General features: G+C 50.3%; 1 protein-coding gene across 2 annotated transcripts in view; it reads right to left on the bottom strand.

Annotated features, from left to right (window-relative positions):
• Positions 1–10,308: 10,308 nt before the first annotated feature.
• GLRA1 (glycine receptor alpha 1) overlaps positions 10,309–23,262 on the bottom strand; it is a 51,067-nt gene continuing 38,113 nt past the window's right edge. Inside the window, exons 4-10 of one of the 2 annotated variants that reach the window (XM_090064650.1) lie at positions 22,370–22,593; positions 18,494–18,576; positions 17,888–18,025; positions 17,480–17,694; positions 16,421–16,567; positions 13,551–13,556; positions 10,309–10,599 (exon numbers count right to left, since the gene is read on the bottom strand). In XM_090064650.1, the coding sequence (XP_089920776.1) occupies positions 10,309–10,599; positions 13,551–13,556; positions 16,421–16,567; positions 17,480–17,694; positions 17,888–18,025; positions 18,494–18,576; positions 22,370–22,593 (1,104 nt within the window). Of the gene's footprint in view, positions 10,624–13,550; positions 13,557–16,420; positions 16,568–17,479; positions 17,695–17,887; positions 18,026–18,493; positions 18,577–22,369; positions 22,594–23,262 lie in introns of both variants that reach the window. The other variant, XM_090064648.1, reaches the window with a different exon arrangement.

Below are 23,262 nucleotides of genomic sequence, written 5' to 3'. Positions count from 1 at the left end.
GGAGTTAGAGCCCTGAGGAAGGGCTGTCATTACAGTCAGCTCCAGCTCTTACGCAGCCTGGCTGCAATCCTTATGCAAAAGCTGCTGCCCCACAGTGTTATCAACCCAGGTGCAGGTGCTCGAAGCCGAAGCCTGAGCAGTGCTTTCACCAGAGCTGGTAACCTGCCCGCATGGCAGCTGAGCCACTCTGGTGCTGGGAGTCTGCCAGTGCCTGCCCGCGTCCCCAGGGCACCCAGAACTGCTGCCAGATCCACCCACAAGTACTGCAGGGTGGCCCAGTTTGCATCCATGCTGGCAACCGCTGGCTATGCTACAATTGCTAGCAACACACCCAGCCTAGGGCTGCAGCTGGGAAGCCCTGTAGCCTGACTAGTTTTGCAGTTTGGCTAACCTCGGGGCTGGTCACTTAGATGGGGTTGGACTTGATGATAGGTCCCTTCCGCCCCTAAAATCTATGAAGTCTAGATCCTCTCTACAGCAATGACACGCCCTCTGGCTCACAATGTGGGCAACCTGCACCAATTTAACCAAGGTGGGATGTTGCACTGTTTTAATTGAACCAGGGCAGCTTGGTGTGTGAATGCTCTTATTCTGGTTCAATCCTAACTTCCATCAGGCCAGCTCGCCGTGACGTACGTCACAGCAAATCCTTGACAGCACTGGAATGATTAAACTGGCGTAACCCGTTAACACATTTGACCCTGTCAAAGAATTTGGCTCTGTGGCAACCTGTAATGCACAGGCTGTTACCCAGCCACAGAACATGACAAGCAAACATGAGAGGAGAGGGATAAAAAAAGACAGCAAGTTAAGTAGGTGTATCGGTTGTCTCAGCAGCTATCAGATATCAGTTCCATGGCCCAGGAAGAATAGTACCCTCCAGTGACTGGCTCTAGCAGTCTTGTATTAAACCACAGTGCAAGAACTAAAACAACTTTCATGGTTGTCCCAGAGCTGAGCCCTATTCACAACCTACACCAGCCAGGTCAAGAACACAAAGCGTCTGTGCCACCCGCACCCACGGACAGAGACTGCGAAGTTAGGAAACCAAGGTTAGGAGAAACCCGGATGCTGTCCTGGGTGTTTTTCCACCCAGTGGTACCTTGGTTTAGAGCTGAGCAAAAGGGACAAGTCGATGTTCTAGAGCAATGACCCGCAAGACTGGTTGGTGGTGGAAGAAAAAGTTGAAAGAGCTTCTCTTGAAAGCGGGAGACATGCCGGACTTCTGCAGGGATGTGCATGTGGATACGTGTGCATACGTGCATGAACACACACACGAGCATAAAAGGTAAAGAAGAACATCATGGTGACTGCCTGCAGTGATTTTTTTCCCCATGCTCATGTCTCCAGAAGGCTTCACATTTCCAAAGCCAACAGGCCCTGACCCTGGGGTATGGGTGTGCATGCTGCTGTGGTGCTGTTCCCCCCTTGCTGCGTGATGTGTGCTGGGGACAGGCTTAACTGCTGCTTTTCCTCTCCCCATTGCCGCCACCTTTGTGGCCTGGACTTGTCTCAGTTCTAACAATAGCCCTATAAGCAACACCGGGGCAGCATCCGGGTAGGAAGGAGACGACAGAAGAGGACTGAGAGGATGCACCCTGGCAATATAGGACCTCAGTACCATGTCTGCTTCCCACATTGCCAGATACCTACACAGAGTGAAATTGTTCCTTGAGCTTATGCTGCACTTGGGGAGCTCCTTCCTTTCAGCACCTAGGGACAGGCCATATGGTGGGGAGGGGGCCTTAGAGTGGTATCAATTAAGAGCTAATTATTGAACAATAACAGGGATGATGGAAGTTTCCTAGACCAAGGGCATTTCCAAGGTGGGAAGAGGAGAAACAAGTGAAACTTGGGTGGTGATAAAACAGAGAAGCCAAAAGCTACTTTGCAGCTCACAGGAATCAGGCTGATGAGCAGGAGTTGATAAAGGATACAGGATGCGTAAAGCAAAGCAATGTAGATGCCATCACTCTTTAGAGAGAAGAGAGGATGCTAGGGTAACTAGTTGAGGAACTCTTAGGGACCCTAAAAATTATGTGATGCTAATCTTAATGCTCCAAAGAATGATCCAGTGTCATAATTTTCTGTGTATATAACAAGGGAGATTTCTTCAGAAGTAGGAGCTGAGTTAGGTATTTGGATAGGGCTGAGCCTGTCTCAGGCAGGGGGCTGGACTGGATGACTTTTGGAGGTCCCTTCCAGCCCCGCTTCTCTGAGTCTCTGACCCAGGTCTGGACCATCCTTCCTGACAGCAGTGGGGTCACCCCAGGATAGATTTGGTTCCCTTCCCTTCTCATGTCAAATGAGCCCCTACCTATCCCTGATTCTTACCTTGTGGTTTGATTTAATAGGAAGCAGGATCCCAGTTGCAACCCCCCCACCCCAATCCTTCATGCCTTTCTGGAGGCAGCCCTTTAAATTTTGCAGCCTTCAAGAGGCTAATTTTGCACCTGGCTGTTGCTTGCTGTAGGTCCTTCCCTTCTGTTTGCTGGTAATTTGTTTCAACTCTGTTTCCCCTTTGTTATTCTTAGAGAGAGGCATATTCTCAGCAGGGCTTTGAGTGTGTCTTCACAAAGTTAAGTATCAGCATAAGAAAAAAAAACAACCCAAAAAACAAGCCCCAAGACTTTTTGCAGCTTCCTTAATGGGAAGGTGTTTTTCCCCTCAAGGATTTATCCTGGGGAGGGAGAATTGGCTAATCTGTGCTGGGAGGGGGAGGGAAAAGCTGGCTGGGCCCTTGCAGAGCTGAACACTGGCAAAGCAGGCTGATCCCTCATCTTTGGGGTCTTCCTTGGGGGGGTGTCTGGGGCATGGAGGGGGATTGGAAGAGACTCCCATAGGATGGTGTTTGCTGGAGCAGCGCGAGTGGGGCTGGAGGATGAGGGAGTGTTCATGCTCCTGCAGACTGGGGCAGGTGGAGGGTCTCGGTTTAGATGGCATTTCCCAGCACTGAGTGCTAAGGGCAACAGAATGAGGCCTCCCTTCCCCTTATGTTTGTAGCTGGGAGAATTGGTCCACGGGGAGCAGGGCTGAAAGCACCTCGTGTCTCTGTGCTGGGTGATGCCCCTGGCTCAAAGCCTCTGCTGTGGAGTGGGGGGTTAAATGCACTGAACAGATGTGCTTGCAAATAACAAACGTGGAAGGGGCTAACTTTGGTTCCCAGACTTGCGGCCTGGGTTTCTGGGGGCTGGGAGCATTGTCAGAAGAGCTGCCCGTGTGTTTGCTTGGCCCATGGGTACCTGGGGCAAAGCGTGGTGTGACTCAAAAGGGTCCAGAAGGAAATGAGGCCAGGGGAGACCTGGAAGGAGGAAGCTCCCAAGGCTTCTAGATGAACCTGGCTGAGGCTGCCTCTGTGCCGGGCTGCTGACTCCCATTGCCAGGTGCCCCAAGAGCCAGGTTTTATGCTAGAGCTTGGTGGAGAGAGCAGCAGCTCACCTGAGAGGCAGGCAGGGGGATTCCTGCCATAAGAAAGGCTTTGACTTTGGAGGAGGCTGGGGAGTGGGGTACCTGGAGAGCTCCAGGTGCAGAGGCAGAAAGGGAAGGTGGCAAAAGAAAAATCCCAAGAACTGGCTCAGCGATGGTTTGAAAGTTGCTCAGCCAGGATGACTGCCTCGCGCTCCCAGCACGGTGCTGGCAATTCAGGCCAGGCTGCCGGACTGACCTGGTTTGACTCAGCAGTTGCATAATGCCTGGGACAGGAAAGTAGGGATCTGTGAGTTGGTGGCACTGCAGGACAGTGGCTCTGCTGGTCTGGTCTGTGAATAGCTCCAGACACAGTGCGTCCGGGCTGGAAATCCCTGCGATTACTAGCTGAATTCCCTGGGATCAACCAGGACAAGTGGGGCAGGGTGGAAAGTGAAGCCAGAGGAAACCAGGGAGGATTTGCATGAACAGTCCTTCCTCAAGGCCTGCCAGGGTCCCCGCCAGTGACCCTCCTGGCAGCCCCTAGCTGCACTCTTCCCTCTGATCCTGAATAGAAATGTTTGGGGAAGGGGCTCCAGGCTCCCTCCGGTGAGGTGTTGAATGCGCTTCTGCACTGAGATCAACAGGCAACATACAGCTCGTATTAAGCAAGTCACTGAGTCTGGAGAATCCCAGCCTCCGGGGAATGAATCCTTTCAAGAGCTGATGTGTCCATAACACCTGGCCAGCGTGCTCAGGCAGGGCTTGCATTGCAGCATGCGGATAAAGGGCTTCCTAGAAGAAGGAGCACGGTTGGCATGTTGCAGCTGGGATGTACGAGAGGCCAGGGCTCTTTTGCAGCATCCCTGATGGGACCAAATGTGTAGCAGGGAAGAGATGTCTGACCTTCCTTCCTGGAGGAAGGCAGCAGTGAGACATCTCTCCCTGCCCATTTGCACTTGGAAGGTCTGAGTCAGGTGCAGGGGAGGGAAGGTTATTCTCAAAGGGGAAGAGGTGGAGGATGGCCTACAGTGAGCCCTATTGTCATGTCAATGATGCAATGGCCAGAGGGGATTCTTGCCTTGATCACCTCCATTTCCAACTCAAAGTTGGTTTAATTGCATTTTTGCATGTAAAGTGCTGGCCCTTCGATTTACTGAATTGCACATTAAACCCTTCAGGGAGAAGGAAGAAGGGGCAGCAGAAAAGGATGTCATAAAAATGCATGTACCTGCACACACGCACACGCACACGCACGCCATTCTGCTCCAACCTGTATGTTCCCAGCCAGACATGTTTCATCTCCCTAGTAGTGGTCCAGTGCCGGTTTGAATTTCTTTATTGGGCACCCTCCGAATATGATTCCCATCGGAAGTTTTTGATGCAGTTGTCTGGCTTTACTCTTACGTGCTGACCTAGCATGTGGGTGGAAGTATCCCAGAGCCAGGGCGTTGCCAAGGAGGGAAGAAGAGACTGTGAAACGTGGGTGGTGATAAAAAAGAGAAGTCAAATGCCACTTTGCAGCTCAGGGGAATCAGGCTGATGAGAGAGTTGATCAAAGGCATGAGAGGCATAAGCAAGGAAGCATAGATGCCATCGCTGCTTACCACCAAACAGTGAGGTAAACAGACTATTCCAACTTTTCTTTGAGCCTAACCTACATAGAAAACGAACTTTTCCAAACAGGAGATTTTACCACACCTTCAAGTCTCCTATGAAATAGGAACTTCCATTTCTACCCAGGAGAACTTTTAGTCTTTTCTCCGATGCCTGATGGTGTTTGTGCCCGAAAGCTTGCAATTAAAGATTTTTTTTGCAAAAATCAAGTTGGTCGAATAAAAGCTATCACTTCTATCGCAAGTCCTGATCACTCCTTAAAGAGAGGAGAAGATGCCAGAGCAACTAGCTGAGGAACTCTTAATGGCCCTAAAACGGGGGTGGTCAATTATTTCAGGTGGAGGGCCACTTACTGAGTTTTGGCAAGCTATTGAGGGCCACATGAAAGCAGCCAGAGGCAGATAAATATTAATTTTCTAAATGTTTAGGGGCCCCATGGGCTGGATAGAATGGCCTGGCGGGCCACATCCAGCCCATGGGCTGCATTTTGCCCACCCCTGCCCTAAAAAGTGATGGTTTCTGTGTTGGAGCTAATCTTAATGCCCCAAAGATCCAGTGTTATAATTTTCCTTATATATAATGAGCGAGATTTTTGTTAGAAGAAGCAGCCAATCTTCCACCATCACCCACCTCCCTTTTGAAAACTTGGGCCTTGGAATGATAGCTCTCCAGTGGTCTAAGGAATGACAGCCCAATCCTTTCCCCCTGAAACTGGGGTTAGGCAAAAGACTGATATGGATGCAAGATGAGCCCCAAGACTGGAGCTACGGAAGTGGTGGACAGGAGCTTGCCAGAAGCAAGGTGGAATAGGAGGAGGAACAGGTTTCCCCAGCACCACACTGCATTAGAGGAGCTGGCAGAGGCAGGTCTACATCCTTGTAGCTCTGTTTGCAAAAACCTGATATTCTACTGCTGGGCAGATGGCTCACCTCACCTCGCCTGCAAGGGTAAGGAGTTTCTTGCAATTACCTTTGAGGCTTGGTTTCTGGGCTGGTTCCAGACTGACAATCCCTAGGCTTGAATAAAGAAGGGGAACAAACTGCAAAAATATGATTTTTGATACAAGCAATGGAAAACAGTCAACCACTGAAACCCCCTAAACCTTTTCTCTATGGAAACACTCTTTTTATTTTTTACAAAACTAATTCTAAGAAGTTGAGATCCTTTACCACCTGCTTCAGAAATGGGCGGCAGCCTCAGGACTGCAGATAACATATAGCATATGGTTGTGCTAATTTGAAGTGGCTAGCTCTGCTTTGGAGTGGGTTAGACCCCAGCAGCAAAAGCCCTGCTCTTTTGTGGGGAGTGGGGGACCAGTATTTAAAAAAGTTAGTAACTTTTATTCTGTTGGCAGAAGGATTTTTGGGTTTCCAGTGGCCTTGGGGCCTCATCCTAACAAAACAAGTAGTGTCCACTTAAACCGTAAGCATGTGAATACTTTCAAGGCAATCACATGTTTCAGAGGAAGCAAGTGCTTAGGTGTATGGCTGGATTTGAGCGTGGCCAGTTTTCTACAGGACCAAGCACCTCCTGGCTTATCCACCCCTTCTCACAGAGCTGCAACTCTCAGGGCTGACCACAGCAGGAGGACCCGACTCCCAGCTGATTTTGATCATGAATAAAAGTTTAAAAAATAAAATAGCAAGGTCAAATAGAAACAAAACCAGCCACTTTCCTTCTAGATGGCTAACACATTTTCCTACCCATGCCCATATTGTTAGATGTGAAAAATAATTCAATTTCTTAATTTTCCTCCGCTGATCTGGAAATAACATGGGGGAAAAAAGGGGAGAATTTTCAGCAGTGCCAAAGTGCAATTTTGCCCTTTTTTATCCGCAGATCACTCTTTTTTTCCTTTTCTTTTTTTCCCCTGTAGCTGTTCAGTAACAGTATGAATTGCCCTAAAATCCACCCTTGAGACCGATTTCCACAAAGGAGCGACTGCTGGAGGAATTGATCATATCCAGCCGTATCAGAACCCGGCCATGCAAGTCAAGAAACCCAGAGGCCTTTGCTAATGAATATTGATAATCGTTATAAAGCAGCATCTTTGGAAGACAGCACAGGTTAGGAACGCGGTTTGCTTTAGACTGTGCGGAGCAAATGCAGTAAACTACGTGATGGAGAAAAAGGCGGTGGCAACGCTGCCATAATTGCCAGTCCTTCGATCCTGCAGGGATGAGTATTAAAAACAGAGGTCTTGTCTAGACGGTGGGATTGACTAGCAGAACTGTAGCAGCCTGGCTGTTTCTAGCTGCCTCGCTGTATTTATGCCATTACAGCGTTGCTGGTATGACCTTCCCTGTGGACACGCGGTTTCAGAAGTGCCAGTCAGTGTCAGCACGCGGATGGGCCCTTTGAGGGAGAGATGGTCTAAATTCGAAGTGACGGCTTGAGGTGGGAGAAGTGACAGGGCTCGGAGCAAATGACACATGTTGGGCCCCGAGCTCAATCCGTTGCCTTTCCTGCATTGGCTCGAACCCCCTAGGATCCCTCCGTGTGAGCATCCCTCTGCGGCTACAACGGGACTGTCAAAGTCCTTGTGTGCCCACAGGAAGGATGGTCATGGGGTTGGGGCGCACGTTCTCTAACGGCTCAAACCAGGCAGGACTCAAGATGAGCCCAAGTGGCCGAAATGGGTCGTTAGATTTTGGGGCCAAATTACCCCAGCACATCAAGGGTGGGGGGAATTGGACTCGGGCACTTCTCTACACAAGACCCATTCTCCTCGCTTCCTGAGCCCCAGATTATGCCCTATCCATAGGAAGAAGTGGGAAAAGTGAAGGGTAGCATCGTCCTTGGGTGGGTCCAAGCAAGATGAAGATTTCCTGCCATTGTAAGTGGTGCATCTGATCTGGGGATAGCCTAGCAGGCACTTCCTTCTTGCAGCAAACCCAACCCGGACATCCTGGCAGTAGTTGGCAGCTCCTCTTCGGAGCAGCACCAAGCCCTGCTGCTGCTTCCCTGAATTGGCAGTATTGCACATCATATTTCACTACCTCTCTAGCAAAGGCCTAAGAAAATATACTGTGTGTTTCTCTCGCATGTGCAATGGAAACCACCCCCTCCACCCACCTCCCCTCTCTCTTCCCCATCCCCTCCCTTTTTATTTATTTTTTAAATAAAGTGAATTTAGTGCCAGTGAAAGGTGCTATGGTGGCAGCCTTGGAGGCCAACCTCTGTCTCCCCAGCGAAGAAGACCACTGGGGAAACTAAATAAACTTTCTCCGCACTGGCCCTCTTCCTCCATCACCGATACTGGTCTTACGCTAGAGTGGCCTTTGGTCTCCATGTTGGGCCTCTCTGCTCCAAGGCTGCCAACTGTGCTACTGGTTGTAGATCAGGAACTGATCTAAGACCCCCAAACACAGTCCTCCCTCCTCCTGTTACAGGGTGGGTTGTGACTGAGCTGAGTTGGGGACCCAGAGGGGGTAGGCACCCTATTGCCTGGCCCATCTGCTCCCCCCGCATGAAATGGGATGAAGTGGTGCTTTGAGTTGCATATGGTGATGCCCCTCCTGCAACAGGGAGTCTGTTACCTGCCAAGGCAGGAGGGGATCAGACCTCTGCCCCCAGCCAACCTTTGCCACATCCCAAGTCCTCATGCAGCTCTCATTGTTTAGCATCCCGGTCTCTTATGTTCCAGTCCATCCCCCACCCCTAGTGCATCAGTGCAACTGATTGTCTCATCCTTTCCATACGCTCTGTCTCATCTCTTCTCGCTCGCTAAAGTGCAAACAAATCATAAGGAGTCTTCCAACCTTGGCAGCGCGTGGCTGGGTCTCTGGATTGCAGGTGGTCCCAAAAGCAGGAACCAGGCAGCAGTGATCACCTGCACAGACCCTGAGCCTGACCCGCAGTGCTGAGAAGAAATGCATAAAATGCATGGCACTTTCATCACGAGCTTCCAGCCCGCTTGCACCCACTTTCTCTCTCCCGCACACCTCCCCCCATCCCCACCCTCTGTAAACTTCCATGACTTTCCCTTCTCTGCATTTGCTTGGCTTCACTGGCTCCCTCCCAGGATAGTATCTTCCTACCACCTGCCAGGGAGACAAAGCCTTGCTCTTCTTTCCCTAAGCATTAAAGCTAAATGCAGCACCAAAACATTACAAAAATATAGTGGGGCTGTGGACTCGGCCTCCAGCCTATACCCGCTATGAAATGTCCGAAAATAATGACCGCGCTCTCTGTACATCTTCTATTTTGCCCCCCACCCCAACCACGACCCAATACAGCTTCAGTTCTCTTATTTCTCTTGCTACAAGGTGCAACATCGAAATGCCTGGATTCTTTTGTACTTTACTCTGTAACACCGAAGTCCAACCCCCTTTCGAAACAAATATGGCATAAGAGGGCTGAAACCAACACTGTCTTAACAAAAAATTGCACTGCTTTCAGTGTTACGGGTGTTGACTAGATTGTCATTCATTTGGTATGTCTCAAAGGACAGAATAGACTTGCAAATTTCGATGGATGCTTATGACATTTTTCAGGCCCCCATTGGGCCACTCCAGTGTAGGGGGTGGGAGAAACGATATCTTTGATCAGGAGTCACAAAATAAGTTGATTTGCAAATGCTTGACTGGGGAAAAGGGAGCGTGTCTGTGTGGGGGGGTGGAAAACAACAAATGATCTAACTACTATTCCTGACCTCTTTCCTAACCACCCCCCCCTTCCCCTCCCCAGTCCATCCAGTCTTCAAAACACCGAACCTGGAGAATAATATAATGAATTTCTGGTGTGGGGTTTGGTTTTTTTTTGTTTTTTTGGGGGGGGTTTTGCGTGCTTGGCTGGAAACTGGTATGGCCTTTAAATAGCAAAAGTCAGAATAAAGCGTAATTGCAGTAATTCCGCACGTGGAATCATGAAACATTCCAGTGACGTTAGAATCTAAGCTGTTAATAGGCTAAAAAAAAAGAGGGATTTTGTTGGGTTTTTTTGGTAGGGGCGAGGGTGGTTGGTTGGGGTTGTTTTTTTTTGCATTATAATTAAGCATGGATATATATTAAATATATTACATTGCTTGGACTGCTCTTGAAGCAATCCTGACCTTCCTATGCTGTAAAACTAGCCCCCTGCAATCCCCCAACTCAAGTTTCACGAAAGCTTCTTTCCCCACCCCCAGAATCCTCAGTTCATGTACTGAAAAGTCCCGCCCCCCCCCCTTTTTTTTTAAATAGATATTGCCACATTCTTAAATTCATGCATCGCTGCATTGCTATTGCACATGTGTATAGAGGATCGCGCTCTTGCCTCTCCTCTCCTCCCACAATGCGGCCGGGCTCACTGGTTGTGAACATCCTCCCTGCGGACGATCTTGTAGATAATCCAGTAGAAAATGTTGAAGATGAGGAAAGCCATGGGGAAGCCGATGCGCGAGATCTTGTCGATCTTCTTGGCTCGCTGGAGGAAGAGCTTGCGCATCTCCTCGGGGGACCGGGAAGGGGGTGGGGCCGGGTTGGCTGTGTTGTTGTTGTTGGCGCCTTTCACGGAGATGCCGTCCTTGGCTTGGAGACAGGCAGGACCCATCCCGTAGGCGGAGAAGTTGAACCTGCCTTCCCCGGCTTCGTCCTCCTGGAACAGATTCAGCATAGGGCTCTACTTAAAATGAGATATAGACTGTGCACCCTTGCTATAAGGCTCTCCGCTGATCGCCCTGGGGACACGCCTCTCCCTGTTGGGGAACCCCTTCGTCTTAGGAGATCAGCCTTATAGAGGGGTGCTACTTTCTTCCGCACAGACGCAAATCAGGGGATCCAGCCACCGTTGGAAAGCGGGATGGACTCGGCTTTCCTCAGAGCCAGTCATTTTGGGGTTGCATTGTGGGTTTTTTGTTCATATCCCCTGTTTTGCTTCTGTCCCTCCCCCCCAGCTCCTGTCTACACCTTCTTTTCTTTTCGGCTCGCCCAGAAGGAACGGGCTCCATGTAACTCGGATAGTCAGTGCCGCCCTGGGAGGATTCCTATGGAGTTACATGGACTTGCAGGTGTTAAGAGCCATCCATGAAAAAGACCTCTGCTGGGGTTCAGGGATTAGCAGTGAACCCATCTTCCCTTCCCTTCCAGCTGCCCATACAAGCCTTCCCTGCCTTTGCCCTCTCTTCTTCCTCATGAAACCAACCAGCAAGGACTTCCCTCCTTCTCTCCTCAAGGAAATAGCCAGTGCAGGGATGTTCTGTTATTCTGAGCTCAGTCAAAGATCGGCACTGTGTTATCCAATATGTGGCTACTACCTTGTCCTTAAGCACAGGCCCTTTTTTTTCCTGGTTTACGAAGGAGGGGGCACCGGAGCATGGAGAGTAGCAGCTGCGCGCTCCAACTAAGGCAGTCAGGTGGTTGCACAGACCCAAAGTTTGGAAACCAATTCTTTTGGCTCTCATTCATGGGTGCGAATCGCTTGCCCATGCTAATATTTGGAAAGGTGCGTCTTAACTCTGCATCACAAATCTCTGAGCCACCCCAGCCCTTATTTAGCCATTTAGACATGTGCAACTATTATGAGTGCCGTGCTCCGGCAGCCGCCTGCTCTGGTTCTTCCCTTGTCTTTCTAGAAACGGCCCCCTCCCCACCTTCTGCTCGTTTTTGCAGAGTGTCTTTTATGGATGGCCCCTACCGCGGGCTCATAGCTGCGCAGCATGGATGGGTCTCGCAGTCGCCGCCGGGTCGCTATGAAGGACAGCCAAGAGCGAAAGGCAAAGCCTTGACAAGCTGGTGCAGCGCGTGACTTACCGATGGGCCCTGCCTGCTTCCTGCCCCTGGATGGGCCACTTCTGCGGCTCCCCTCCTCTCCTCCCTTGTCCATCTGTCTCTGAGGTCCCTTTCTAGCACCATAGCATGGGAGACCTCACACCCCGTAAAGCATTTGTCTCTTGCAGTGCCTCTGAGGATGGACAGGTTGTTATGCTCGTCAGCTTTTCTATCAAGATGTCTGTGGTGGTACCAGGTTTCTCCTATCGGTTTCAGACACCTAGTCCTATAGGTCCCTTAAAAACCTGTCGCTTAAGGGGGAAGGAAGTGATGTGCCGTAGCGGGAGAACCGGCCCAGATCAGGGATGGATGTTCCCACAACAGCAACCTGCCTGTCTTCAGAGCATGGGTAGCATCCCCGGTGGCTCGCTATGCTCTGGCCTCAGTGAGAACTGAGATTGGAGACAGGCTGAAGTCCATAGAAATAACTATCCCTACTCCAGAAAGAAGGAGACTCCAGTGTGTTGACCGGGCAAACTTTTAGAATATAGAGTTGCTGAGAAATGCGGTTCATCAGCTATTTAGGTGGGTTTTCCTCCCTGGTGGACGAGACTTTGGACACGAACGGGGAGAGGCACCTGATTGAGGGCAGTGAATTCCTCCTTTCTATTCAGCACTGGGGAGGCCACATCTGGAGTCCCGTGTCCAGTTTTGGGCCCCCCCACGACAGAAAGGATGTGTGTGAATTGGAGAGGAGGGCAGCAAAAATGGTTTGGGGGATGAGGGACATGATTTGTGAGGAGAGGCTGAGGGAAGTGGGCTGATTTAGTCTGGAGAAGAGAAGACTGAGGGGGACTGAATAGCAGCCTTCACCTCCCTGGAGGGGGGCTGGAAAGAGGATGGAGCTGGGCTGGTCTCAGTGGGGGCAGATGACAGGACAAGGAGCAATGGGCTCAAGCTGCAGCAAGGGTTAGATATAAGGAAAAACTTTTTCATAAGGAGGGTAATAAAGCACTCTGAAAAGTTACCCGGAGAGGTTGTGGAGCCTCCATCCTTTCAGGTTTTAAAGACCAGCTAGACAAAGCCTTGGCTGGGATGATGTTGCTGGGGCTGGTCTTTCTGGGGCCGGGGGTTAGACTAGATGCGACCTATTGAGCTCCCTTCCAGACTCATTTTCTGTGATTCTATGAATCTCAAAGCAGGGGGTGGCTTTTTAATCTTCAAATTACTTCGGTCTCTGGTCTCCTGCTTGACTCTATGAGACAGCATCGCCAGGCTCAGGTTTGCGACAGGGAGGTGACTAATTCCTGCGGTTGCCGGCAGGTGGCAGAGAACCAAAGCAAGAAGCTGAGGGCTGCAGGTTAATAATTCTCTGCCTGGAAGAGCTGGGCTGGAAGGACAGGTGAGTCACATACCAAGTGCCATGGGGGCAGGCTTCCCCCTGCACCATCTCCCGGAGGATTCAAAAGGTTTCTTGCTATAGCTCCGCACCGGTATCCTCTCTCCAGCTGGAGATTCCAGTGCACCCGAGCGTCTTAATATCAAACATGCCCTGTATACCATTACTTATGCCTGCTTTTTCCAGCAGTGCTGACAACCTGCAGCCTTCCCTGAAAAATTAGGTGCACAGAAACTGTGTCCGTGTGTATCTACGTCCATGCAAATTCGGTGCACAAGTCAGTCCTTACCGGGAAGTCTCGACTTGCGTGCATATATACAGATAATTTATTGCAAATAATATTCATTGCAGATTTCTCCTTTCCTCTCACCCTTTATAAGCCAGGCTCAGTTCTCTGCAAATTCATCCTGTGTGGGGGAGCATTGTATCTCCAGATTTACCTCTTTCTAATTCAAATGTCTTGGATGGGCAGAGAGCAGCAATGAAAAGGAAACAGAGCAGCCGATGAGGCAGCAAGCAGGTTTTCTTGGGGTCAGCCTCTGGCGGCAGAGGGTGGAAAAGTCCCCCAGGGCTGTGCCAGGCCAGAGTAGTCCGGTCCTTAAAGGTGTAGAAAACATGCACAGGCATCAAGTCATTCTCAGCTTCCTAAACCGTAGCAGGTATTTGCCAGTGGCAGACTGGACAAAGGAGCTATGGGGCAGAAACAGGTCTGGAAGCAGGTCCCTGTGATGGTTTGCTGTTTGAAAGTGATGGTGATGTGGCATTGCTTCTGCATGCCTCTTTTTTTAAGCAAAGAAAAAGAAGAAAGGGAGTTCTGGGTAAATAGCCAGGAGTGTTATAATCAGCAACGCTCGGGGGGGTGTTGTGGAATATTTTTTGAAGTCTCAGGTATCATTTGCAGTTTCATGAATCATTGGTACTCTGCACCCATGAGTAAGGAGTGTGGCCGAATCGGTCTGTTTAGGCCCAAGTAGATCCGTGATGAGTTCTGCATTCAGCTTGCTCTGAATGTGTGTGATAGCACACGCACTCAGGGATTTTCTCAAAGCACATCATTCTCTGCACAGGAAAAATGAGGAAAGAGCAAAGAGCCGCTGGATTCACATTTTTTCCCGGCTTTGCAGCCTGTGTGGGCTGCTTTCCTCTACTGATGCCTGCGGAAGTACAGGCCTGCAGGCTGATGCTGACAAAGACTGGCTGCCCATCTCATTTGCACATGCGGTTTGCATTGCTGCATACCCATTTTGCACACAGAAATGCCTTGTTTGCAAGGGCAAAAGGATGAAACAGGCCCCTTTGAACGATAACCTGGGTTTTGCGATCTCTTGGCATACAGACTAGATAGCCAGCCCCTCTGGCTCCAGGGCAAGGGTTCAGACATGCAAGGTGCATGCAGAGTACAGCCACAAGCAGTATGACCAGACCAGCTGTGTCCTATACACAGATGAGTTCAGAGCGAAGACTTCAGGGAGAGGAATAAAGTCTGGAAAGGCATTTTGTTGCAGGGGAGAGAGAACCTCATTGCAGGCAGGGAAGTCAACTTGTGTCCATTGCTAAATGCCATGAAAACAGACTGCCTCTGGCTTCACCTGTGTTTATGCAGTTCGGATCAAGTGACTGGAGCAGAGGCTAAAGGGGCTAGCAAGGCTTGAACCCTGGGTAGCCACTGGGGAACATCTGTCTGAGCTGAGGGGTTGCACCAAAGGAGCAGTTGGATCAGCCCTTCAGCCAAGGCCCTTTATTAATCCATTGCTTTGTGGGAGGCTGATGTCTCACGCCTGGAACAAGACAGACATCTCAAAACATTGCCTGGCATTACCAGGCCATTTGCATATTCGCAATCAGCTCCGCGGGTTGGCAACAGGAGCACAAACCTTGTTGCCTTCCTTTTGCTGCGAGCGGGCTCGTTTAAGCGTGGCTCCAATTAAATCCACAGAGAGGCTAGGCGGGGATTGGCCGAGCAGCCTGGTGCTCGGTGGGAGGTCCCTGGCAAACGTAGCGCTCTAAATGATCATTCGACTAGTGATTTTATGATTGTTTTATCAACAGTCCTCCAGGGCGGTCTGCGTGCCTCTGCCTGGCTCGGTAGAAGCGAGATGCCTCAATCGGGATTAAGAGATGAAGGCATGATGAGGCAACGGCGCTGGGAGGTTTTAGCTGAGACTACTAAGCAGGCATTCCCCACTCCCGCAAGACCAGAAAGGGCTTGTTTTTTATCGAACCAGCAAGGGCCTGATCCTGTGCCATTAGCAGAGGCGGGCTGTTGGCTTCCATGGCTTTTATGTTTTGCCTTTACATAGCGTTTGGATCTCAGTCGGTTTTGTACAGGTAAGAAGTGCTAAGCACCCAGATGGGGAAACTGAGGCAGAGCACAGCAGTAGATGGCCTAGAAGTTACCGACCTGGGATTTGAATTCACGATGGGTTTGATTTGACTCCTTTGCTTCTGTAATCAAGGCTGGACTGGCCAGTCATGACTCACTTCCCATCTCACTCTTTTACACCGGCTGTAGATTTATCTTTCAAGAGAGGCCATACGCTTGCACTGTGGGGGATGAACCTCACCTGCCTATTAAGTTTGAAAACACCTGTACTATCTGTCAGCCTGTCTATGTGCCCAGGTACAGTGCTGTCCTGAGCCCAACAGGCATAGTCCTCTGCCTCTGGCGGTATCCATCTTTGTATTTCTCTCTAATTTATTGTGTGATTCAGCATCTCTGTGGTGGGCACATACAGAAGTGTCCCACCACCACTCCTATCCAAGCTGCAGGTAGTACGGTTTTGCCTGACGTGTGCCTGTTCTGGTTGGCTTCAGCCATGGGAAGTATGCATAGAGATTTTTTTTTTTTGGCAGGGGGGTAATTGAGAGATGAAGCTTACAACCAGTCTGAGCAGCACGTGCTTCTGAGCACAGGGTTAGTGCAAGCAAAGAGCATCTCACTTACCTCCAGGCTACGGACAGGAGGCTGCTTCACTGGGGTTTGCCATCCCACCTTTCTCCCCGTCCCCCACCTCAACAAGGAGCAGCACTTCTGCAAGCACTGCCAAAGCATTGCTGCCTACAGAAGTTGCTCATAACCTTTTAGAGAGGCATCCCTTTATCTGGACTGGACTGCACCCAAGATGAGTCTCACAAGCAGTTGAGCCCACCAGGCATTTTGTTCCCTGTCCCTCCTATCTGTCTCTTTATATAAATGGGACTTTTCTGAGTGCCACTTACTGGATCCAGCTGGCCACATGGGAAGATACTGAGGGCTGAGCGCGCTGGGACTCACTGGTCCCATCTGTGCTTTGCATGACTTGTGTCTTACCTTATGGTGCCTCCTCTTCCTTCTGAACCTGAGCAGCTCTTTGTGCTGCCGAGAGACGAAGTTGACAGCAGCGTACTCCAGAAGGGCCGAGAACACGAACAGCAAGCACACAGCCATCCAGATGTCAATGGCCTTCACGTAGGACACCTGGGCGGTGGAGACAGGGTGGGAGACTGTGAGACATTTAAATGGTCTCCACCTTCCACCCATCAAGCTAGCCTTTGCTCTGCACTTCTGTGCTCTGTTCACTGCTCCTGGTAATGAAGCTCCTATTTCACAGCCCTGCAATGGCTTTCACGTCAATGAAGTTATCTTTGTTTTTTTGCTTCAGTCTTACACCGAATCATCCAGCCCTCAGTCTCTGGCCTATTAGTACAGCTTCTAGTTTCTTTTCAACTGGAGAAAAATAGATGCTGTTTTATACGTGATGATGCACCACCGCATCTGCACCCCCCTTTTCAAAAGTCTGGATTCACAATGATAAATTCCTGCTTTCTTTTCAAACACAGGGAATTTTTCAAAAGTCTGGAAAGTCTTTTCAAAAGTCTAGATCCACAATTGTAAATTCCTGCTTTCTTTTCAAATACAGGGAATTTTTTTTTTTAATGTCACTAGCCTGCAAACTTAATGCTTTGTGTGCAGGGCTCCTGGCCCAGAGTTTTGCCTAGCTCAGGGGTTGTCCCCCTGTAAACTGAATGATAGGAAAAAGATGTTTTCTTCTTAGTGGATCAGGTTTTATACTGATACTGGAATGCAGGTGATTACCATGAACCTGAAAGCCAGTACTGGCGGTAGAGGGGTGTGAGTGAGATGTTTGCTGGGCTGGTGTGATGCTGGGTTGCAATGCTCCTTCTATAAGCTACAGCCAATCTGCTTGAATCCAAATGGCTTTCTCTTGTTCCCTGAATTGGGAGCGACCCAAGAGACAGCCACTTGTGCCAGTTCTGTGGATAGGTATTATGGGTGCGTGCGACCTAACCCAAAATGCAAAGCGAGCAGGTTTGAATGAGTTTCCCCAGTGCCTGCAATTCCCCCATGAGGCACAGGTGAGCTTCATACCTTGGGCAGTGATGCTCGGGAACCAGAGCTCTGGGTGGTCATGGTCAGCACGGTGGTGATGCCCAGGCCCACGCGGGCAGGGGCGGCGTCCATGTTGATCCAGAAGGAGATCCAGGACAAGATGACAATCAGCAGGCTGGGGATGTACATCTGGATCAGGTAGTAGCCCATCTGGCGCTCCAGGTGGAAACGGGCTTCTATGCAGGTGAACTTGCCTGAGAAAGACAGGAGTTTCTGGTAGGACATGGGAGTCTCCCGGCATCCGTATGCAATGGCTCTCTGAAATTTGGCTTTGCTGGCTTAAAAAGGGTTTTTCCTGGGCAGGGGAGATGTGGTGGGGGAAGGCCGTGCATTGCTAGTCTTGGCACAGTCATTATTAATGCATGGTGCTGGTGCCCCGTGACTCACCTGTGTTATAATGCTTGGTGCAGTACCGCAAGTCTTTCTCTTCCTTCAGGATAAACTGAGGCAACGTTAAGCCATCTGCAACCTGCACAGCACCTTTCTCTTGCCATTCGAATATCAGGTCATTCATTGTGTAGCCGACTGTCGAGAAAGGGGGGATAGGACACGTGAGCTTTCTCATGCAAACCAGAAAGGGATGGTATTGCAGCCCTGTTGCAAGGCAGAAGCCTGGAAAAATCTCTAGTGAGCTCTGGGACAGGCTTTGGGCTTGTGTGCTGCCCAGACAGACCTGAGAGTGGAAACCTGGGTGAGCAGGAGTGGTCATAACGGTGCCTGGATTAGCTGGGAATTGTGACTGGGAACGGGTGAATAGAAACTGCAAGTGGTTTCCTGCTAGGCAGAGGGGCAAAAGGGAGATCAGTAGAGAGAAAGGAGAAATAGAGGATGGAGGGGGTCTGTAGTGAGCAACAGGTGTGTGCCTGTGCTCTTGCATGAGAGATGAAGGCAAGGAGGGAAATGGGCCCCAACTTTGGCCTTGAGACCCTGACTGCACCCAGGCAGAGGGAGGCTGGCGATTCGCTTTTGAGAGGGGAAACTATCTGTACTCACAGCTCTCCAGCTGCATGATGCACGTCTGGACATCCATGGGGAAGTTCTTCAGGTCCATGGGACATGCCAGTGTTAGTGTGATCCTGGGAAGAGGAGAGAGATGGGGGAATGACTAAACACCCTCCGGTGCCCATCGGTGTCTGTTAAAGTAGGAGCAGCACAGTTGGTTCAGATCCACTGAAATGGTCAAGGACCCAGTAGCTCTAGCAAAACACTGGACCAGGCTACCCAGAGAGGGAGTGGGATCTCCATCCTTGGAGGTTTTTAAGACCCGGCTAGACAAAGCTTTGGGGTGATGTAGTGGGGGCTGGTCCTGCTTGGAGCAGGGGGTTGGACTCAATGTGACCTCTTGAGGTCCCTCCCAACCCTCAGTTTCTAGGATTATATGACAGAGGAGTAATGCTGAGAAAAAGACACCAAGTTCAGGCTAGGAGTCTGTATGAATTCTGTTCTTTGGTCGGATAACATGACTTCTTTGAAACTGAAACCTTTCCTGGAGGAATCCAGGTTTGGGGGGCTGGATGGGTAATACCTTTTATCGGACTAGCTTATATAGTTGGGAGGGCTAAGGGACAGATATGGGGTCTTTAAGCGCCCTTCATCTGGTCTGAGAGAGGATTTCCTGCTAGCTTATATTTACAGAGGACAACTTTGGCAAAGCCCCTTGAAATTTTAGTTTGATTTCACTCAGTCGGTCTGCGCACACGCCTGCGTGTGTTTGCATGTGAATGTGGATGGGTTTTGAACGTATCAGGTCCCTTCCTAATGTGTGCTCGCTCTTGCACTCACACACAACATTCATTTACATAAACACATGTGACAGGAGTGTTACGTAAGGTGTTTAGTCAACACAGCTCCATTTGTAAAGGGCCGAAACCTGAAAACCCCGGGGAGAACGAGCGTGCCTGGCTGTAGGGCGGCCAGAAGAGAACAGTTTTATTCGCTGTACTTTGCCCAGGCCTTTGGAAGGCATTTCAGAGCGGATAGTTGATTTTCTTTTCCCTTCGGACTTGGAAAGCTGAGGTCTCTGTAATAGTCAAAGCCATTTCAGCCCAGAGCAAAACACTCCAACTAATCTGTGGGTGTTTGGGAGCATAACGTTGTTATGATGCTGAATGCCACAGCTGCTCCGATTGCAGCATGGGCACCTGAGCTTTAAGAGCAGAAGGGTATCTCTCTTGGCCTAATTAAACTTGTTTTTTTTTAAAGTCTATTGGGGTGGAAGTTTTGGTTCCAGACTGTTGGCTTTTTTTATGAGATAAGGTTGTTGACCTCATGGCCAAGTATCAGCTTGGAGGACCAAGGTGTTTCTCTTAGTCTGGTCTCTACCATTCAACTTGTTCAATGTGGGGGACCTGCTTGTAGCTGTGTCTTGCTACTGCTGACATAACTCTCGGGGTTACAGACCTGCAAGCTGCTCCAACACACCAAAGTCCTTAATGAAGTTATAGGCTCTCAAGGCCTGTGAAACCAGAGAGAGTGGGGTAGAAGACCTATGGCACACCATTGAGCCCCATCCCATCCAGGTTTAGTGACACAATTAAAAACTGATTGTAAAATCTGACATAAGCAGCCAAAGGACAGCATTTGCTGCCACCACCTTGCCATCCTAATGCCGTCATTTTGGATTTTACCTCAATGGGGGCTGCAAGTCACCTTGTTGGGACTTAAACTTCTGAGTCCAGGGAGGTCAGGGGTTATAAGGTTTTGCCATCCCTCAAAAAATTTGAGAGATCAGAATTTCTCATGGTGCCCAAAGACAGACAAAATTATTCATTAAGCAAAAAATTTAAAACAACAACAACAAAAATATATGGTTTGAGTCAACTGAACTATTCTTTCCCAATAATTCTGAAACACTCTGATTTTTTTTTCTTACCGTTAACTAATGTACGTTTTATGCCAACATAATTTTCAACAGGAAAACTGTTATTTTCCATTTTTTTCAAACATTTTCCTAAGTTAGGAAATTTGCCAAAACAGATAGTTTCATAGTTTCTAGGGTCAGAAGGGACCTGAGTAGATCATCGAGTCTGATCCCCCGCCATGGCAGGAAAGAGTACTGGGGTCAAACGACCCCGGCAAGATGTTCATCCAGCCTCCTCTTAAACACCCCCAGGGTAGGAGCGAGCACCACTTCTCTTGGAAGCTGGTTCCAGACCCTAGCCGCCCTGACCGTGAAGTAGCGCTTCCTGATATCTAACCTAAACCTACCCTCTGCCAGCTTGTGACCGCTATTCCTGGTCGCTCCTGGCCGTGCTCGGGGGAACAGGGACTCCCCCAGTGCCTGCTGGTCCCCCCCGAGTAGTTTGTAACAGGGAACTAGATCCCCCTCAGCCTTCTCTTGTGGAGGTTCAGGCCCCGTCGCCTCTCCTCGTAGGGCCTGCCTTGCTGCCCCCCGACCATGCAAATGGCCTCCTCCGGACCCTCTCCATGCTGTCCACATCCCTCCTGAAGCGCGGTGCCCAGACCTGGACGCAGTCCTCCCGCTGCGGCCTGACCAGTGCCGCATAGAGGGGGAGGGTCACCTCCCTGGACCTGCTCGAGATGCATCTGTGGATGCAGGACAAGGTGCGGTCGGCCTTCCTGACCGCATCCCCACACTGCCGGCCCCTGTTCATCTTGGAGTCAATGATGACTCTAAGATCCTTTTCTGCCTCTGCCCTGACGAGAAGGGAGTTCCCCAGCCTGTAGGTATGGTGCCGATTGTTCCTCCCCATGTGCAGCACCTTGCACTTGTCAGTGTTGAATCCCATCCTACTCTCATCTGCCCGCCCCTGTAACCTGTCCAGGTCCAATTGCAGCCTATTCGCCCCTTCTAGCGTGCCCACATCCCCCCACATCTTAGTGTCATCGGCAGATTTGAACAGGGTGCTTTTTACCCCCTCATCCAAGTCACTGATGAAGATGTTGAACAGTGCGGGCCCGAGGACAGAGCCCTGGGGGACCCCACTGCCCACGTCCCTCCAGGTCAAATAGGACCTGTCCACCACCGCTCTCTGGGCGCTGCCCTCTGGCCAGTTGGCGACACCACAGCCCCCAGTTTCTTAATGAGAACGGGGTGAGAGACAGTGTCGAAGGCCTTCCTAGAGTCCAGAAAGGCTACATCCACCACGACACCTGCATCCAAAGATTTGGTGACCTGGTCGTAGAAGGCCACCAGGTTGGTCTGACAGGACCTGCCGCTAATGAACCTGTGTTGCTTGCCCCTAAGCATGACCTCCCACGCTGGCCCCTCGTGGATGTGTGCCAGAATAATTTTCTCAAACAGCTTGCCCAGGATCGAGGTAAGACTGACTGGCCTATAGTTCCCGGGTCCTCCTTCCTCGCCTTTTTGAAGATGGGAACCACATTGGCCCTCTTCCCGTCCTCTGGCACCACACCAGAGCACCACGAGTGCTCGTACAGCCGTGCCAGGGGTCCTGCAATGACCTCGGCCAATTCCTTTAGTACTCTAGGGGTGGAGATCATCTGGACCGGCTGACTTGAATACGTCCAGTCCCTCCAGAAGCTCCCTAACTAGTTCCTCACTGACCCTTGGCCTGGGTGCACCTCCCCTGGGGCCTGAGGGGGCCCCGGTGGGGGGGTGGCTGTTCCGGTCCCTGCTCAGGAAAATGGAGGCAAAGAAATCGTTAAACATGTTGGCTTTGTCATCTGGTGTGGTGACCAGATTTCCTAACGTGTCCTAAACGTGGCGTTTTCTCCTAAAAGTTTTGCATTAGCTGAATCTGTGTTTTCTGATGAAGAAAATGTTCCAATCAACTCACTTCCCAGGTGACTGCTAGTTCTCTGTTTATTTCCCAATTTCCACCCCCCAATTCTCTTTCCTTCCTTTCTGCCCCTTGCCGCAGAGAGCCTCCCCTTTATTTGCTTCACCTGATACTGTAGAGGACGTTGCCGTTCCTGGAAATTCGGAGGAGTTTGTTGTCTGTGGTGATCTCGTGGAAGTGGGCCCCTTTCTCGTTGGCAAAGAACAAGTCGGGCTTCCAGATGGAGTCCAACATAGACGGATCTAAGTCCAGGGAATCGTCAGGGTACTCGTTGTACGCCAGCCGCGGGTCATTCCACTGCTGCCGCAGGAAAATGTTCACTCTGTAGTCCTGCAGTGAGGGCACAAGAGTTGTGGGGAGAGGACACAAAGTTAACGAGCGCTCAGAAGAGTCTGAAATGGCTAAAAACAATGCAGGCCACAGGGATTTTGAGGCCAGCCACAGCCGAACAAGCCAACACACAATGTCTTCAGCGTGACTGGCATTGCGCTCTCAACCGGTGACATACCCCATCGGTGTTGTCTCTCAAGGAACTATATTTTTTATTATTAGCTTGAGCCTCATAGCTGAGAGACCCATCACTGGACAAACCGCTGCTGTCCTTGACGTCTACTTTACTACGACGATCCCCAAATCTACATTGTGTTAGGTCTCAGCAAGCCTTGATTGAAGTGCATGCAGCTTGATGAGAAAAAATTGCATGAGAGCATCTGCTACTAGGCCTCTGGGGCTGATCAACTATTGCTTGGTGACCTTGAGGATCAGGGGCTGAAGTTGTATGTCCAGGATGGCTCTTGCGGAGGATTTAGGGGTAGAAGACACCAAAAGCAATTTGCATTTAGTATTTTAACTGCTTGCTTTCTGAAAGCACACCAGGCCCCCTGTTAGGGAGGGAATTCAACTAGACCCCACATTTCTTACCGATAGACTTCATCGTCACCAACCTCAAAGTTCCTGCTCCATTGCATCGTGTCATCACCACCATTAGCAATGACTGTG

This window comes from Crocodylus siamensis, chromosome 10 (assembly GCF_052110815.1).
Source record: "Crocodylus siamensis isolate JL-2025a chromosome 10, ASM5211081v1, whole genome shotgun sequence".
Lineage (NCBI taxonomy): Eukaryota > Metazoa > Chordata > Crocodylia > Crocodylidae > Crocodylus > Crocodylus siamensis.
The sequence above is the reverse complement of the archived record's forward strand: the minus strand, read 5'-3'. Positions and strand labels throughout refer to the sequence as shown.